This window comes from Clupea harengus, chromosome 22 (genome assembly GCF_900700415.2).
Source record: "Clupea harengus chromosome 22, Ch_v2.0.2, whole genome shotgun sequence".
Classification (NCBI taxonomy): Eukaryota; Metazoa; Chordata; class Actinopteri; order Clupeiformes; family Clupeidae; genus Clupea; species Clupea harengus.
In genome coordinates, this window is record NC_045173.1 from 9479661 (window position 1) to 9498525 (window position 18865).

The window sequence follows — 18865 nt, forward strand, 5'->3', positions numbered from 1 at the left end:
TCTCTGCAGCCTAAAACATCTGATGCATGTAGTAGGTATTCCATGCCATTTTCAACTGTTTCTTTACAGTTATTGAGGTAAACAGACACGGGTCTATCTCTGTGTGGATCTTTTCCATGTTGTCAGAAGCTTATAATACCCGTATGAGCCAGTCAGTGGTGAAAACAAGTGGTTTACTTTGACGCATTTGCCATATCAATTTTGCGGTTGCCGGTTATAGCATTCTAACTCAAAACTTGACCGATTTCGATCGTTAATTGTCCCTAGCAAAAGTTGAGACTCAAAAAGATCTAAAAATATAGCCCAGGTTGAAAAATCCCAGTTCCTCTTTAAGTTAAATGTATGATTGTTGTGATAACACTTATCGCCACGGAATCCATACAAATAGCCACTTTGTTTTAAAAAAAAGACTGGGCATGGGGCTGAGAGTCTAATAGTAGAGTTGTACCAAAAGGTAGTCTCAACATCAGCATTGGCCTTGGATGATTTTAAACAGTAGATGGAGTGTTGAGCCATTCCAACCCATAAAATGCCGATGTTGATCAAAATAGTATTTTTTCAATATTAAAGAAAGCATTGATTTGTTTCATCACAATACAGGCATCTAATTTAGTTTACAGCTCAAAAACACATTTGTGTACAGTACCTCTTGAGGTTAGACACGAGTTGAGAAATTAAGCATGTTAAACTGTTCCCTTGTTATATCTGTGCCTGGTCTCCCTCTGTTTGAATAACAGTATGATTTTTTTTCCCCTCTAGATGGCGTGAAATAAATATTAACACCTACCCATGTTATCTGTCTAGATTGTTTAGTGTACACCATATGTGGTTCATGCATACAATGGCGCCACTGATATGTGTATAGTTTAATCAACTAAATAAATATATGTGCTAACCTACTTTAAAGTGTTTAAGTTTTATTGTAATGGGTGTTTTAGTACTCAATAAATGGTGGTGAACACAATAATTGTGTTAAATGTAGGAAACACTATTGATCATAGGCCTATTTCACATACCACAAGCACCAGCAACCAGTAATTAATGTGCCATTTTCCTGTTAGGGTAGCCTAAAGAAAAGTATGCATGTGGGTGTTATTTGTATTCCCCCTACAGATGTACTGGTTAGACAATGTCATGGAAAAACAAGTTAATAAGCACTCTGGTATTAATTGATGGGTATCAGTAAGGGTATAACACGGCATTGTAGAGTGAGATGGTGTATGTAATAATGTGTTGCTAATGTTTGATAAACGTTGGTCCTGATCGTCAGCTCTTACTTGGCTAGATTGAAATGATAAACATCCAGATGTGCCGATAGGAAGAAATGTTTTGAATACCATAGAAAGTCTCTGAAGAAAGCCATGAAATTCATCATAGGAAATATGGTAGGCTACTATACAGTGGGGAAAATAGGTATTTGAACCCCTGCCGATTTTGCAAGTTTGGCCACTTGCAAAGAAATGTGTGATCTATAATTGTAATAGTAGGTGTATTTTAACAGTGAGAAACAGAATATCAACAAAAAAATCCAGAAAACTGCATTTCATAACATTTATGACTTAATTTGCATTTGATGCAGAAAATAAGTATTTGAACCCATAGCAAAACATGACTTAGTACTTGGTGGAATAACCCTTTTTGGCAAGCACAGACGTCAGACCTTTCTTGTAGTTGGCCACCAGGTTTACACACATCTCAGGAGGGATTTTGGTCCACTCCTCTTTGCAGATCCTCTCCAAATCCTTAAGGTTGCCTTTTCAATGGGAGGGAATGAGGGAATGAGGTTCAAGCCCAATATTCCACGTTACATGGCCCCATCCCTAGTTCCCTCGATGCAGTGGAGTCATCCTGTACCCTTGGCAGAGAAACAGCCCCAAAGCATAATGTTTCCACCTCCATGCTTGACGGTGGGGGGATGGTGTCATATTCAGCATTCTTCTCCCTCCAAACACGGCAAGTCGAGTTGATGCCAAAGAGCTTGATTTTGGTCTCATCTGACCACATCCTGTCTCCCAATCCTCCTTAGAATCATCCAAGTGTTCATTGGCAAACTTCAGACGACCCTGTACATGTGCTTCCTTGAGCAGGGGGACCTTGTGAGTGCTGCAGTACTTCAAACCATTACGGCGTAGTGTGTTGCCAATGGTTTTCTTGGTGACTGTGGTCCCAGCTGCCTTGAGATCATTCACAAGCTTCCCCTGTTATTCTGCACCTTTCGGATGATCACCGATACCGCACAAGGGGATATCTTGCATGGAGCCCCAGACCTAGAGCGATTGACAGCTGTTTGGTGTTGCTTCCATTTGCGAATAATCGCACCAATAGTTGTCTGCTTCTCACCAAGCTGCTTGCCGATGGTTTTGTAACCCATTCCAGCCCTGTGCAGGTCTACAATCTTATCTCTGACGTCCTTGGTCAACTCTTTGGTCTTGCCCATGGTGGTGAGGTTGAAGGTGTGAAGTATGATTCTTTGGACAGGTTTCTTTTATACACGTCACCAGTTGAGATCAGGTGTACCTTGTTAGGCCTAATGAGGACTAATCTGTGTGCTTCTTGGGCACATAACTGGTCATTGGGAGCCAGAATTCTTGCTGTTTGCTTGGGGGTTCAAATACTTATTTTCTGGATCAAATGCAAATAAAGTCATAAATGTTATAAAATGCAGTTTTCTGGATTTGTTTGTTGATATTCTATTTCTCACTGTTAAAATACACCTACCATTACAATTATAGATCACACATTTCTTTGCAAGTGGCCAAACTTGCGAAATCGTCAGGGGTTCAAATACTTATTTTCCCCACTGTATATGTATATACACCAGTTGAGATCAGGTGTACCTTGTTAGGCCTAATGAGGACTAATCTGTGTGCTTCTTGGGCACATAACTGGTCATTGGGAGCCAGAATTCTTGCTGTTTGCTTGGGGGTTCAAATACTTATTTTCTGCATCAAATACAAATAAAGTCATAAATGTTATAAAATGCAGTTTTCTGGATTTGTTTGTTGATATTCTATTTCTCACTGTTAAAATACACCTACCATTACAATTATAGATCACACATTTCTTTGCAAGTGGCCAAACTTGCGAAATCGTCAGGGGTTCAAATACTTATTTTCCCCACTGTATATGTATACTGACATTACACCCTCCCTCCTGACAGGCAAGTTGACAGGGTTGGTTCAATAGGTTTATGACATATGAAACCCAGGTTGTCTGATTCCATGTTTGTGTGACTGTCGTTGGTAACCTGCAGTTCCAAGGTGGAAATACTCATCCATGGCATTGACTGCTTATTTCGCTCATGATATGTTGTGTATGATATAAACACCATATAGACATGTTAACCAGGTTACAAACTCGATTTTCACAGGAGGGGGTCTTTAATGACATAGCATACAATTTGTGAAGTCAGAGACTGACTAACAGCCTATTAAGAGACCCAGCAGTATTACATATGACATTGATATGTTGTAAATATGTTGTTACAGCTACTGTACTAAGGCAATGATTTTTATACAGTATATCTATAAAACCATCCAAAACTGTCTTTGTGACAATCTGTCATTGTCAACTGAGAGTGGAGAAGTAGGCCCACCATTGTCTTGTGGCCATTGTTGGATCACTTGTGTGATTATGAGACACCTGTTTTTCAAGTAAAGATAATCAGACACATTATTTTCACTTACAGTCTTTATTAACTTACACATTTTTTATTATTAGTTAAATATCTCATTTAGGGTTGCCACCTTTTATGTGGAGAAATAAGGTACGCCCGCCAAGAATAATATTATACTGAGGACTTAGCCCTTTTCTTCATAGGCTACCCATACAAATAGCCTAACAAACATCGCTAAATGCAGAGATGAATAGGTAGCCTGTAAACTATAGGTTAATGGATGCAATTGTTTTACAGGAATGGGGATTGGTGCTAAATTGGAGTGCTCTGGCCTTGCTGATTACTGATTTGGTAAATGCAGTTCAAGTTTACATAGTGGCTGTGAAAACCACAGAGATAAAACCATTACCATATAACAAAATGCTGCCTTGTTTTGTGCATTTTACGCCGAATTTAACAACGTTGTATGTTATTATTATTGGAGATCCACCACGTTCCGCATCACCACGGTCACTGGTGAGCACGCCAAGATGCGGGTGAGAAGGTACTGTAACTGTAGCTTCAGGTAACTGTAGTTGGCTACACTATTGATCATCAGTTCTGGTTGGCTGACATTAAGGAACCCTGCATCATTGAGCTGGACCTGCTGGCCATGTTGGAGGCCACGGTGATGTGCCCAGTGTCAATTTCTTTCTGGGTGCTGAAGCTGTGGCTCTCTACGCTGCTGACAAGAGGGCCTGTGACGGACCTCATGGCCAAAGGGTCCACTACACCAACGCTACCGGCCCAGGGGTCTTCTGCATCGCTGCCACCTGCCAGAGGGTCCACTACACCAACGCTGGCAGCCCAAGGGTCTGCCGCCAGACAAGGGGGAGTCTCCATGCCACCACCATCAGCCAAAGGGCATTGCCACAAAGCTGCCACGCCACGGGAAATCGTCCACACTGCCACCATCTCTGTATTCAGCTGGGGGTTCCTCTGTGTTGGTGCCGCTGTTGGCCAGAGGCCCTCTGTGTCACCACTGCCAATCAGAGAGTCCGCTGCGTCCTTGCCGCCAGCTAGTCATTTGCACCACCGCTGCCGGGTGGAGGGCTTCCGCACCAGCATGACTCCTCCGATCATCGAGCACAGGGCCCATTGCTCCAGCTTCACCAGTCAGGGTGACCTTCCTTAAGGCAGACTCCTCCCATTGTGTGTGAGTTCCTCCTAGGAGTGTGTTTGCTATAATAAATGGCTGCTGCCAACAAAGCAGCAATGCCATTATTATTATTTTCATCATTATTTTTATTATTATTATTGTTCATAATGTCGTTACCATTGGTAGTTTTGCAAGAAGTATTCATATTTCTTACTTTGTGTAAGTCACTTTAGATAACTGCCTCTGCTAAATAAATAACTTTTACCTTGGGTCTACACAACAGTTTTTACAGTAGAGAGCCATCGATGTTATTCGTGCCATGACAATGGTTTAAAACTTTCTTACAAGCAAAGACAACTTCTCCTTAACAATAGCCAATCATATCGCCCCAACTCCGTGTTCTCTTATTGGTTAAATTTCCCTGCGTACCGGTACGTAAGACTTTTATATTCACTGTAACAAGTACGTCGACCTAAACGCCCAGTCAAGTTACAAAGCTCATAGGCTAGTGTTCGTTCTCGGGAAACGACGTACTGACGTTGTACCCCAGGAAATAGCCAACTTTGTGTTACTACAACCTCTTCATTCAAGATGGTGTTAGAAACCATATCTAGGATAATCAAAATCCAGCTTCCAGCCTACCTCAAAAAATTACCCCTACCAGAGACAATAGGAGGTTTTGCGAGATTAACAGGTGAGCAAAGAGTTTGCTTGGCACAGCGTGCCATTATGGACAAACACAACTCCTAGATACTCTACTTGTCTGCTTGTTCTGATACTTCATAATGCCTACATTTTGGAATCGTATAGGTTATGTCAATACATAACTTTCTTAATGCATTCAACCTGCGATATCTTACACACATGTGTTTCCATTCCCCCATGCTTGCTTTAACAGATTGTAGTTAGCAGCTAATGAGTTTATATAGTATGTGGTTGAAATGCTGTGACGTTAAAGTTAGGGGAAGTAAAGAAAAGTGTATCATCAAATTCTGCGTATAAAAGATAGATTTCGATGTTGGCCGATCTAAAACAAAGCTTCTCCGAGGTAAGAATAAAAAAAACCTACCCACGCCTGATGCCTTCAGCTGTCTGACAAGGACAGTAAGTTGGACTTTTTGCAAGGTTAACAGCCTACATCTCATGCGTTTGACGGCATCACTCCATGGAGTTTGCTGACCTGTTGGATTGGGCATATAGCTGCATGTCAATGCGGGTATTTTAGTCTTCAGTATTGCATTATTGGTGGAGTCTGTGAAAAATAGCTCAGGCACTCACTGACCACATCTGCTTTCAACACTATTTAGTTTAGTATAGTATGAGAAGCAAAAACCTAGTTAATTCTACTGAAAGTGTGAGAGGAGATGTGGTCGTATAGAGCAAATCACAAGTTGGAGCAGGACCTACTTTACAAACATGCCATTGTGGAAAACATGCTACCTGATGTTGTGGTTTAAAGAAAACTCCTTACACCCCTCCCTGAGGTGATCTATAACACGCAGGCTATACTGTAGCGTGCAAATAAATGGGATGTCTGTAGGAAATCTCAAGAAGCGCCATGCTTCTGCACCAATTAGTGCAATGCCTGGAAGAGCTTTGGACGTGTTTTGCATGAATAAGATTCTGTAGTTTGAAAGTGTTGACTGAGGGAGAAAACACTAGTCTATTGGATTTAGATATGGTGCTTTTAGTGACCTGGAATTTGTAATTTCAGCTTTTGTCTACTGTATGCTGAGTTTGAGTTATAGATCTGTAATATGCCTTGACCAATAAACCTTCATTAAACATGGACAATTTTGGGCCACCATATCATTTTAAAATGTACCTTTAGTGTATACACATATTCAAACAGAGACAAGTCAGATAGCTTTGAGGCCAAACTTTGATCTAGGATGCTGTGAGGAAAACTGGCTCACACTGGCAGTCCAGATATTTGTTTTCCCCATCACCTCAGGGCCTCCCTTCTGGGGTAGCATTGTGTTGGTCTGAATCCACATCAGAGCACTATGATTATAACTCTGCGTTTACACATGACTTGCCTAAATACACTATCTCCATTACTCCAGTCTCGGAGTGGTTGCGGCTGCTGCCTCTATTGGGCATTCTGGCCCTTCTGGGCTACCTCACCATCCGCCCCTTCCTCCCCAAGAAGAAGAAGCAGAAAGACAGCATCATCAACCCAAAAATCCAAAAGGAGAACCCCCGAGTGGTCAACGAGATTGACATCGAGGACTTGAGTAGCACAAAATCTTACTGCAGGTGTTGGCGGTCCAAGACGGTGAGAGAGATGCTATTATTTTTTTTTACATGGTTCCCATGGTCTTGGAAATCCTGGAGTTTTAAAATCCCATTTTCCAGGCCTGTAATAGTTATGGAATTAAGCAAATTCAATGACAGTTTTGGAAAAGTCATGATATTTGATTTAGTCATATATAGGTCTAATGAAATGAATTATTTTATTGTACTCTTCTATGGATATTTTGTTGAATTTCTGCAGCAGGATCCAGTATCCACTTAAATTTAATTGCCATAACTTTATTAGAAAAGGAAGGGAACATGTTTTTTTTATTTTTCATTCAATAAATAGGCCCAACCTGTGGGAAAAAAGTAATGTAAAGCAATTATATTAAGGGTCCTGGAAAAGTTTTTAAATGTTAAAATGTGTGCGAACCTGACCTTGAAACCTATCCAATCTATCTAAGTGCTTTAATATTTAGGGAGCAAGATGACTGAGAGACATGGCCTGAGGGCTTATGGTAGTGCAGGGTGTTTTGTGTATGGCAGTCTTATCAGCATTTAATAGGCTGTCCTTGTTCCTGTTTTAGTTTCCTGTTTGCGACAGATCCCACATAAAGCACAATGAGCTGACTGGCGACAATGTTGGACCCCTGGTACTGAAGAAGAAGATTCTATAATCCCTGGCTTTGCTGCAAGGGAGGATAGACCTAGAGTCAGCATGAGAGAGAGAGAGACCTTTCTTCAAAGGTTTATATTGCCTTTATTTAGTGACAGATATTGTCTGTTTTTCATAATATAGTGGCAATTATGTTTTGTTAGGGTTTAAATGTTAAGGGACATTTTGTCTTTTTTTCAATTAGTTAAAGTATAGATATCTGGGACAAACAGATTTCTAAGATTCTAGATGTTTGAGTTTCATCTGCTTCTTTTTACTTTTTTACCCATTTCTGTGAAAGTATGACATTCTGTTAATGCCTTAAGTTTCAATGTTTTAATGTGCAATATTATTTGACGGGGGGAAAAAAAATTCACCATCAACGTGAAGTCAATTCAATGACGCAATCAAGACAATTTTAAATAGCATTTAATGGAGCAAATACTGACTTTGTTAAATTCAAGCTTCGGTGCCTGAATACTGTATGAGTCAGTCCTACTTGAATATACAAATGAGTGTGTTGGTGAGTGTGATGACTACAGTTCCTGGTTTACCAAGCTCCATCATGATTGCACGAATCCGTTTTTGATAACTGGGTATCTAAAATGATACAGGTCACTGACACATTTACCCAGTTCATGCATGAGGTTTGGGAGTTTTCAAATTTGTGCATCGAATTTTCATTTTGTTTTTAACTCACAGCATGTTTAAGTTATTGTGAACTGTGTATTACTTTTTACATTGGAAATCAAGTCTTACTTAATGTTGTTATAGGTATTGCTTAAATGGTCAGAAAATAATTTGTCAATGTTGTGCATTCAAAGAAATTGTTAAACTATAACCAAGGAATGTACCACAGACAAACCTCAAATCACATTACAGAGTTTTTGCCATCTTTTCTACTACTTTCTATTTGCCATTTAGTGTTTTGAGAGTCTAGATTCAACTGCTATTGCAAGCATCTATTTCTTCACTAACTACTGGTTTGTAGGACACCAACTTAAATATTTTGACATGATCTAAGGAAATCAATTAGGCTAACGCATTTCCTATGGCCATGTTACTATGTAAATCAGATGTGCTCTAATACTTTTGAAAAAATCAAAAACTATATAAATATTTGCCTTTTTTAATTAAGATTTCAGACTATGTTCATTAATGTATATATATATATATATATATAACATGGGCAAGAACAAACACCGATCACAAATACATCTATGATGCAATGACCTATTCTTTCTGAGAGGAGCAGGCAAATATGTTCTCTGCATCTTAAATGATACAACAGCGCTACCAACAATGTCATCCTCTGAGCAAGGTTATCTTGTTTACATATCATTTGCAAATCTGACCTTGCAAATGCACTTTCAAAGGAGGAGGGATGGAGGGGAATAACCTTTAGTATTCTGTGGATGTGGCGCTCCTCTCTGTCCATGCAAAATATGTTTGCAAACTAAATTCAACGTGCATTACTTGCTATTGTGTCCATCCAAGCACAGTTGCCACTGAAAATGAATTGGACACAGGGACAGAGCCAATTTCTCTCTCTAGTCTGTTTTTTTTTTTATTGTATTTCTGCAAACTGTACATGAATGCCATTTTATGGGATGAATTAATGATTTGGATGATGTCATGCAATCTGGGAAAGTAATGACTACGTACCTCTAAATACCATCTTTCCCACTAAAAAAAAAAAACACACGATTGAACAAAATATGATTGTCTTAAATGTAAAGTTCGCATACAACCTGTTTATTTTATGATACCTCAAAAAAAACACACAATATCACTAATGTAGAATATTGCTCTGTAGTGTTTTTTTGTAAACACAGAAAGCCCTATAGAGGTTGTACAAGCTTCACGATACAAAACATATTAAAGCTATCATCACCACACCAGTAAAACAAAACCATAAACATTCAGTAACAAGACAATGAAAGAGCAAACAATAATAAATCATTTTTTTAAAACCTGACCTCAATGGAGAAATGTAAAGGAAGATAAGCATCTTGAATAAAAGGCTCACCTGAACCACAACAGTTACACATAAAGGCCGCGATTAATCTCTGTCATGACCCAGTTCTGCTTTCCCTTCAACATAAGAAAATGTTGCAAACAAAGCATAAATTTGACAAAAATGGCTATTCTCCATAATATTTTGATATATATAATTATCAGCCTTTAAAATGTAATTTATTCACTTCTGTTCCTACAGAAAATCGACAACCAATTTTCACCAATATCAGAAGTAGTTTGCAATATAATCCTAAACTTTATTAGAAGTCACTTACAATTCAACCCTAAAACCTAAACTGACAATAATAATAATTTAACAAAAACATTTTTGGTATTGGGTACCAAGGTCATATACCATGTCACCGTGAATAGGTTGCTGTTGATATTGCACTCTCAGTGTATCTCCAAAGCATCCACTTGCATAAATAAGGTTAGTGCAGTGGTTCCCAAACTTTTCATAGAGATGTGGTGCCATAAAACATTACGTAGTTATTGCAAGAGGTTTCACGCCCCTCTACCCTAAAGTTACATAGTGCAATACCAGGCGCAACAGGCATGCTGTGGCAGTGGCACAGACGCCATTCGCCGTATTACAATTCAGTTTACCACAAAAATTATTTTGAAGCTGTTATTTGAAAATTGTTACCCCCTTTGACAATAAAAAATAAATCAGACCCCCCCCATCTCCCCTAGTATGGGAATATTGACTGATTAGTCTTGTGTTACTGGGCAGGTGCAGGGATGGTGTATAGTGGATCCATGAGATGAGGGTCAGTGTCTAAGCCTTTTATGAAGCCTGTAAGCTGGAGTTTACAGGACTATAAATACACAATGATTCACCCGTACCAGCAGCATGTCAGCAAAAGCTCCAATCAAACCCCTGGGCGAAAGGACTGGTTTGCCGAAACCTGCACTTCCTTTGGGGTTATAGATCACTTCTTCGAATGCCACACACCTCCCCTTCCCCAGCCATTCCATGGCAGTGGAGAGCACATCAGATGGCGCTCTCATAGGTGACTGGGGTGTCTGTCGACTGTCTGCCCCCCAGACCTGGAGCACAAAACAGATCAGTCAAGACTGCAAAATTACGCATGTGTTTTGCGAGCATTGACAACATATAATCAGAATCAGTTTTGTGACATTCCCTCCCAATGTGTGGCATGGTAGTAACAGTGGGCCTCCTGGTGTCCTCTTAAGGTCACAGCAATAAGCAGGTTCAGTAATATCAAATAATATTCTCTTGATGAATTTACTTAATTATTTTAGACGTAATGTAATGTTAGATGTTAAGTGGGAATGCCCTAACCAAAAAAATAAATAAAAAAGTATTTAATAATAATAGTTAAAAAAAAAAATGTTAGGCAGAAAGGCCCTATATAAGCTCCACACAAATAGACGGGCGTGAGGAATGGTGTTTACCCCAGGCAGAGGGGTTCTTGGGTTTCTGGAGGAGGAATGGTCCGCAGAGGCCGATCAGGAGGGCTCCGATGGGTGCTGTGAGGAGGATTGAGAGGACGGCCACCGTCAGCACGTCCATCCCGTAGCTCTCTAGCTCCGCATCCTGCTTTTTGCGAGCCATGTCCAGTGCCGTGGACCCAATAGCTGCCTGAGGGCACAGTAGCAAATCTGCCTTAACCACACACACTCACTGGCTGCATTAAGTTCATCTTCGCATTATATAAAACATGTACAGTACATGTCTCCACAGATTGGGGAGTCTGATCTATGTGATACTGTGCCACTGGACTCCCTATGCTGTCTTCGTGGCATGATGTTATGACTGTCTTGCTCTTTAACTTAAATGCAATCAAGGGTATGGTGGAGTTGGCATACTCCCAAACATCACATTTGTACCTGCACTGTGGCTTTTGGCATCCAGGCTAGTGCTATAAATATCTTCTCTTTGAAATTGAAGCCTGCGCACATCACCATCACAAACGTGAAGAGAAGACGAACAGCCAGTGCAATCATAAGAGCTGCAATACCTAAACCTGTGGAGGGAGGGAGGGAGAGAGAGAGAGACACACAGACAGAGAGGACAACCTCTGTTACAGTCTTGGTTGATAAATCAGTTTGCTTGGACCCTAACCTTTGAAGCATCAAGCAAACTTCACAGGCTAAACATAAGAGTTATGTGTGCTTACCCACACGGTGGCCATCTAGAGTGGAGAAGGTGATCTCAGTACCTATGAGACCAAAGAGTAGAGGCTGGAAGATGTCCCAAGCCCTGCCCACTATCTCCTCAACAGGAGCCTGGAAAGAGAGGCACAGAATGTAAATCTTAGTTAGATCACACAAGCACGTACAACAGCACCAAATAAACCTGGCAGAATAACAACTGAATTGACCTCATAAATAACACCGATACCAGGGTAACTGTGTATTGCTGACTAACTAAAATCCAATTACTGGAAGTTCACTCAGTTCACTGCTACACAACATACAAGCATTGTCACAGTGTCCGTGTTACACTGGGTTGTTCTGATATTAATGGAAGAGAAGACTCCGTAAATGAAACATAACGCAAAAAATATATAATTTGGGGTTAGAACACCTATTTAGAAGACAAATTGAACAGCAGCAGACAAGCAGATGGGTGCTAACTCTTAGCAGATGTGACAGCAGTGAACCTTGCTGGCAGATAACACTTTATGAAAATAAGGCATTGGGTTTTGGTGAGGTTTTTCTTAAGTTAATGTGGAACCGTTAGAACAGAAAGAGAGATAATTAGAAAAGAGAGACAGTGAGAGAGAGAGAAGACTTAACTGAGTGTGCATCTGTATAGCTGTCTAATGTTTTTTTCCCCCCCAGCTGGGCGCTGTCAGTGAGGCGCTAACTTACACTCACACACACAGTAGGGGAAGAGTGGAGGAAACCTGACCTTTGTATCCCCCCAGCCCACTCCTGCCACGAAGGCCAGCACCAGTGTACAGAGGCCTCCGGACCCAGGGAAGCCGGCCACATTACTGCCAAACACAGCAAACACAGAGAGGCCCAGCACAAAGAAGGAGCGCTTCATCACCACATGTTTCTACATCAGAGAGAGCAAGAAAAAGAGGATTGGATACAACACAGAATGATACCAAGGACTGTATATTTGACACTCAATAATATATTTATCTATATATAATATATATATCTATATCCAGAAGCTGGTATCCACATCAAGAGCTGCGTTCAAAAACATGAGCAAACACATCTTTGTGATGAGATCGATCTAACCGTATTTGGTCAGCAAACCTGCATACAACTAAGATGTACGCTAAATGTTTGCCAGTAAACATGACATTCAGATAACAGACATTCTACCTTGTGATTAAGACAAGACAATTCACCTGCATTCACCTCAATTAAACTAAAGGAGCTTCACCACTACTGCTGAAAATTGGCTCACTGTGTGTCAATTCAAAGGGCTCCAGCAAATATTTGATAGAGGAAATCCAACTATGAAGAGGTAAATGGTGACTTGCATGCTGACTTTTTTCGCATGGGGAACTGCAAATGGATCTCAGTCAGTCACACAAGACACATACATTAATGTAACATAAGACCATACTACATGCGTCTTAATGCCAAGATTTAAGAGGTTCTCAGTCTTCATCAGTGTCGCTAATTTCCTCACCTGGTCTTTGCTGGGAAAGTACTGCAGGAAGAAGCCCAGCAAAATTCCAGCCACCATACCCCCGAATACCTCCAATACGCCTCGCAGTATGTTAAACCAGGCGGCCCCTTCAACAAAACACACGTGGGATGACAATTACTGTAATGTCAAATAACAATTTGAATCATTCCTGGAGAAAAATTTGTGCAAAATAGCATCTATAGTTTAAGTTAAATATGGCACTATGATCAGTGTGCATTCACAGCAAATACTGTAAAAAAAGTATGTGGACTTCAGCTGACCTACCCTGGTAAAGATACATTTACTGAGTGAATACACAACACTCAGCTGACATATTAAAGGCTGGTAGCTAGTACAATACCAGTCGTGTGGGCCTCACTGATGGGGAGGGGTTTGTCCCAGTCATGGCGATCATTGTACCTGTGGCAGAGGCCACACCCAGGCAGGTGGTGAAGCCAGTGATGGCCAGGATGTCGTCGAAGCTGCCTGCTGCCATGAGGAGGGTGGGCACCCCCTGCTCCACGCCGTAGCCCTCTTTTGCCAGTACCAGCATGGAAGGCACCACCACCGCAGGAGAAACGGCTCCCAAAACAAACCTGCCATGCAACAGGACACCAGTGCTGGATCAGCAACACGCTTCACATTAAGAACCCTTGCGGTACATGCAGGGTTTTTTTCTCCACATAGATTCACAGAATATTCACACAATAAGGAGTTCTGTTCCAAAACTAGCATGCTAGCGTAGCTATGTCAGTTATCGGACAGTGTCAAACATCGGCCATTCTGTTAAACAATCAACATGCTAAGTTTAATAATGGATTAACAATGGATATGCTCAGTCTCATAATGGATTAACATGACAACGCAAACGTTTGCCGATAACACACACTGTCCGATAATTAACACGTTACGATAACTACCTAAAAGGCATTCAAAAACCTTGCAAACACCACCAACAGCCCAGTTGACACTAGAAGCTTGCCAACACACTAACTGGTGTCTTTTGGCAGAATAGCTGGCAATGTCATGCTGTTAAAGCTTTTCTTCCATTTTTGCAAAGTGTTCCAGCCAGGAAACACATAACTACATAGTGCAGATCCTGGATGGCTTATGGGAAAGAGACAGGTGTTTATCTGTCATTCACACGGCCACGTGCTATCAAAATGAATTTGAGGATGGTACCAAAACTAGTTGCCTATAAAACCATACCTCAAAAAGTGTCAAATTGTTGCATAGTGTTACTTTAACAAAACAGACTTATACACACACTCTATCAGAGATCTCACATCAACAGAATGTGTTTAGACAAAACATTATTTCAAGAATAGTTTTATTATTATTATTATTATTTTAAGTAATTTACTGTACCCTAGTATAAAGCCCCAGACCCAGGGCAGTCCCATAATGAAGTGTGAGGCCACAGCTACAGTGCTGGCCTCGATCAGGCAGGGTCCCATGGCCACCCGCACACACACACCCTTCAGCTTCTTCAGAGCCTGATGAAATGAAAACCAGAACAGAACAGAACAGCAGGTTCAGAACCCTTCATAGACCAAAGACCCTTTAAGACCAAAAGACTACTATTTCAGCAGCATAGAAGCTTGAATCCCACATGATCATAAATGCATCTGTCACAAAAAAAACATACAGACCAAACTGTATGGATACAGCAACAACAACAACAACAAACAACTAAGTCTGATGTAGTAGTGCAGCCCTTAAACGAAGGAGGAACACTTGTTATAAAAGAAAGAAGTGAGAGAGGAGGGTGAACATGGACATACTGATGAATCCAGCCCCAGCCCAGCTCTGGCCAGAATGACAGCGAGCGCGATTGTCCTCAGCGAGGATGACCATTCTTTGTCGATTTGGACAGCGTCAGTGACCACAGGGATGTTCCTGAGGAGGATGCCTGCTAGCAGCATGCCTAGAGAGCACACAGAGAGAGAGAGAGAGAGAGAGACAGGGACAAAAAGAGAGATAGAGAGAGAGAGCGACTGGCTGATGAGAAAACAGTATGTCGTAGTATTTCAGAATATTCCCACAACACTATGAAGTCCTACTCAGATATCACCCCACCGACACAAAAATCCAAAGAAAGCATATCTAATCTGTAGGAGGTGTTTGTAGTGAAAACACAGTTCGATGGCACTGATGACTTTGTGAAAGGATAAAGTGTAACAATATCCGTTCACAGGAATATAAGAGTGACTCGTGGAAAGCTACAAAGAATACAGAACGCAGAATGTCTGGGAACTCTGAACTTACTCAAAAGTTAGCTCTTAGTCAGGAATCAAAAGGCCAATGAAAAATTCCTGCCAGCTTTGCCTTCCTTTACTGCTGTAACCCTGGGCAACTAAGCCCCAAAGACGTCAAATCAAGAGTGGCCCTTTGGAATGTTAAATGAGGACACTTCTTAAATATCAGATGAGAACACATCAGACAGATAATTAGAAGAGCTCAAAGAGCCTCACTATCCCACATCAGCTTTTTTTTAACATCACTGAAGATCTTAACCCACTGCTATGCATACTGGTGAGCCTAGGGAGACATAGCACAGCCCCTTTGGCCAAGCACTAAGGAAATGACTGACTTATACCGATACTGATAATACCTATGCAACAAGTATATTTTGTGTGGTAAATGCACCACACCCCATCAAGCCAAGTAAACAGCAGTGCCTATCTGGACTAAAAGAGGGAACAAGTCATGAGAGAGTGAATATTAATGATGTTATTTGAAAAGTAAACAGACCTAAAAGATAAGTTTCACCCTCACTCAGATAAAGGCAGAACGCACAAACACCTTGTACATGCTGGTACGAACAGATACAGTGGAGTGTACAGTAAACAAACATACACACAAGGCTAAAATGAGTCCTGTTCTGGGAACTGATTCCTTCTGCTGCATCTGTTCACATCTGACCATTGTTCCTCTGATAAGGTCATTGTGACTTTTGTTTACTGTAGCTGGTGAAAGGGAAATGTTCAGGAAATATTTAAAGATATGAAACCTACCCAATAGAGGTGGTAAGGGAGGTAGTTTAGGGAGACGGATGAGCCCCATTACTCTGCCAGCTATGACGGCGCAGATGAAGAGCACGACAATGCCAAACAGGTTGCCCCCTGGCTCACACTCCTTTACGGTGATGGACCAAACCACCCCAAAAAGCACAGCAGCCATGGTCACTGTGGGCAGTGGAACAAGTTATATTAGCTCCCAGCACGTGAAGTTTCAGTTAGTAGCAGATTCCATTCCAAGTCAACAACAGCTAGCAAGACCTAACTGAGGAGAACACGTTTAGGACTTCTGAATTGCTCAAAAACAAATTCCAAAATAAAGAGCACTTAAATATTTTTTTTCATAAGCATAACCAATCCGAAGGCTGAATGTAACCTTCTGCTAAAAGGGGGGGAAAAAAAAGAAAAAAACAATGCTGCTATCATAAATCCTGCCTGTATCTTAATCACCATTCCCTATCAACAGACCTTTGGTTATGAGGGCAGCGATGATGCCCCTGGGGGGGCATATCATCTGCAGTCTTTCGCAACATTTGTCTGGTGGGTCGGTGTTGGTACAAGCGTCCACCGAGGTCACAGAATGTGGAATGAAGACGGTCTCCTCCGTCACACTGGGGCTCTCTGATCGCTTTGGCACCACCTGCAGCGCCTGGTCTGCGTTGAGGTGTGACTGGATATGGCACACAATAACATAACAGTTTAAACAGTAATTCAGACAAGTGGCATCGGTTCAGTAGGCAGCATTGAAGGGAGTGGATGTTTGTGGATAAGAATAAATTAAAAGGAAAAAACAGTGCCACCACAGAATGTAAGAGGTGTGTGCTTATCAAAATGTAAGTAAACCCTATTAAATGGGCTGTAGGTCACACACTCATGCTGATGAGTCATACAGCTTTCAACATTACTATACCCGTACAGGAAATAACGCAATTGTTTCAATGAACTGTGTGTATTTTAGCAGGAGAAAGAAAGGATGTATTGACATGATTCAATTATAGTAACTACATCACACAATTAGTAATGAAGTCACTACATGGCTCTCAAGACACTCAATTCAACAGCAAACGATTCACCTCAAATTCAAATGTACTAACATAATCTGTTCGTCTAGTCGCCCTATGTCCTTGCACCTCTGTATAGCATTTCGTACCTCTGCATGGTTGCATATGGGGCTAACTCCTCCATCGGTCCCCTGGGATACTGAAGAGAGTGGTCTTGACAAGGTACCTTCCATGGCATAGCAGCTTTACTGTGTTCCCAATGTGACTGACCATGGGTGCGCTCCACTCCAGATGTACACCAGAATCTGGCTTACTTCCATCAAGGCGTCACCTAACGTGAGGAAGTGTTTGAATTGATACAAGCAGATGAACAACTGCTGCTCCATAAAGTTGTATACGGTTATTGCCAACTGCTTTTTATTCACACTCTCCCCATGAAATAATACGAAGGCGTGCGGAAATAATTTAGAATGAAACACAAAGAAACTTCGACAATGCCGATTTAACGTTAGCCAGCTGGCTAACTGTAGCCCACATTTGACATATTTCTACAAATATGAGTAGAGGCATTTACAAATCAAGAATAAATCACAAAAATGGTCCTAGCTAAAAACACATTGAACATGAACCCCCAGTATCTGGTTGTTCCTTTGACAGGTGGAATGTGTTAGCTAGACTATAACACGAATTGGAGAGAACATAAACGTGGGTCTTTTATAGCGAAGAACTTCACCTGTTCATCTAACAAAAACGCACAAGCAAGCTAATTTTGGTTACATTACCCAAAGTGATGAGTTGTGACGTTTCAGACTTTAATTGAAGTCAAATGACAGTCCAACGCTGGCAATCTCTTATCAGCCGGAGAGCATAATAAACACACAGCTAGCTAACGAAGGTAGTTAAGCAGGCAACCGTTAGTTAATCCCATTTTCACACTAATCGACGCTCGTCTTGATGCGCGAACATATGGCACATTAGCAGAGAGAACAGTGGCATATGGTCTGGGGTAAGACTCTCAGCTTACTAGCCAACTTGCTAGCTAACCATCACCTGGGACTGGGACAATATGCTTCAACGCAGAGGTAAGCATATATCTTAACGTCACTTATGTTAAGTAGGGAACCACCTCCACTCCCGCCTAACTGGCTGCAATGAAAACTCTGTTAACAGCTGCGTCACTAGTTAATAAGGTCCCAAAATTCCGCCGCGCCTTTTATTATGTTACTACCTCACGTGCTAGTTAATGTTGAAAACGTCTGATTGCCCGCGATGAACAGAGTTCGGCCATCAAGTAGAGTTCATACAAAGCAGTTACATTATACGGTTTTACAGAAACGTCTAGGCACGTACATTAACTAAATCGATCACTCACCTCATGCCACACTGGCGAAATGTCGCCGATGTGGATGCATGGGGGATTGTTCAAGATCACAGGAGGACATCCCACAGAAGCAGGAGAGGATTAAAAGTGTCCGACTGAAATATACCACGGAGTTTGAAAACATCCGCTTTTACATTCAGAAGTCCTTTCGCTATGCTGAATAATATTTAAAATA

At 41.2% G+C, this 18865-nt stretch overlaps 2 protein-coding genes across 3 annotated transcripts; one reads left to right on the forward strand and one right to left on the reverse strand.

Moving 5' to 3' along the window:
• The first annotated feature begins 5240 nt into the window (after positions 1-5240).
• On the forward strand, positions 5241-8780 carry cisd2 (CDGSH iron sulfur domain 2). The gene is made up of 3 exons (XM_012837067.3): positions 5241-5448; positions 6821-7032; positions 7580-8780. Exons 1-3 carry the CDS (start codon positions 5346-5348, stop codon positions 7667-7669), a joined length of 405 nt encoding a protein of 134 aa, XP_012692521.1. The 5' UTR covers positions 5241-5345; the 3' UTR covers positions 7670-8780.
• A 606-nt stretch (positions 8781-9386) lies between these two features.
• si:dkey-162b23.4 (sodium/hydrogen exchanger 9B2) lies at positions 9387-18777 on the reverse strand. Of its 2 annotated transcripts, none has more exons than XM_012837066.3 (13): positions 18682-18777; positions 17459-17640; positions 16777-16978; positions 16306-16476; positions 15073-15215; positions 14657-14784; positions 13709-13884; positions 13289-13395; positions 12548-12697; positions 11811-11919; positions 11521-11657; positions 11086-11272; positions 9387-10716 (listed from the first exon to the last, which is right to left on the reverse strand). In XM_012837066.3, exons 2-13 carry the CDS (start codon positions 17540-17542, stop codon positions 10661-10663), a joined length of 1650 nt encoding a protein of 549 aa, XP_012692520.1. In that variant the 5' UTR covers positions 17543-17640; positions 18682-18777; the 3' UTR covers positions 9387-10660. The 2 variants fall into 2 exon arrangements, with proteins under 2 accessions (XP_012692520.1, XP_031415223.1); XM_031559363.2 differs by lacking the exon at positions 18682-18777 and adding an exon at positions 18092-18675.
• Positions 18778-18865: the final 88 nt, after the last annotated feature.

Excerpts from the sequence above, each read along its gene's own strand:
- cisd2 (XM_012837067.3), top strand. The coding sequence starts at position 5,346 with ATGGTGTTAGAAACCATATCTAGGATAATCAAAATCCAGCTTCCAGCC. Across the intron at positions 5,449-6,820 it reads AGGTTTTGCGAGATTAACAG|TCTCGGAGTGGTTGCGGCTG; the intron begins GTGAGCAAAGAG and ends CCATTACTCCAG. Across the intron at positions 7,033-7,579 it reads GGTGTTGGCGGTCCAAGACG|TTTCCTGTTTGCGACAGATC; the intron begins GTGAGAGAGATG and ends TTCCTGTTTTAG.
- si:dkey-162b23.4 (XM_012837066.3), bottom strand. The coding sequence starts at position 17,542 with ATGGAAGGTACCTTGTCAAGACCACTCTCTTCAGTATCCCAGGGGACC. Across the intron at positions 16,477-16,776 it reads CGCTGCCCTCATAACCAAAG|TGACCATGGCTGCTGTGCTT; the intron begins GTCTGTTGATAG and ends CACTGCCCACAG. Across the intron at positions 15,216-16,305 it reads TCCCTTACCACCTCTATTGG|GCATGCTGCTAGCAGGCATC; the intron begins GTAGGTTTCATA and ends TGTGCTCTCTAG.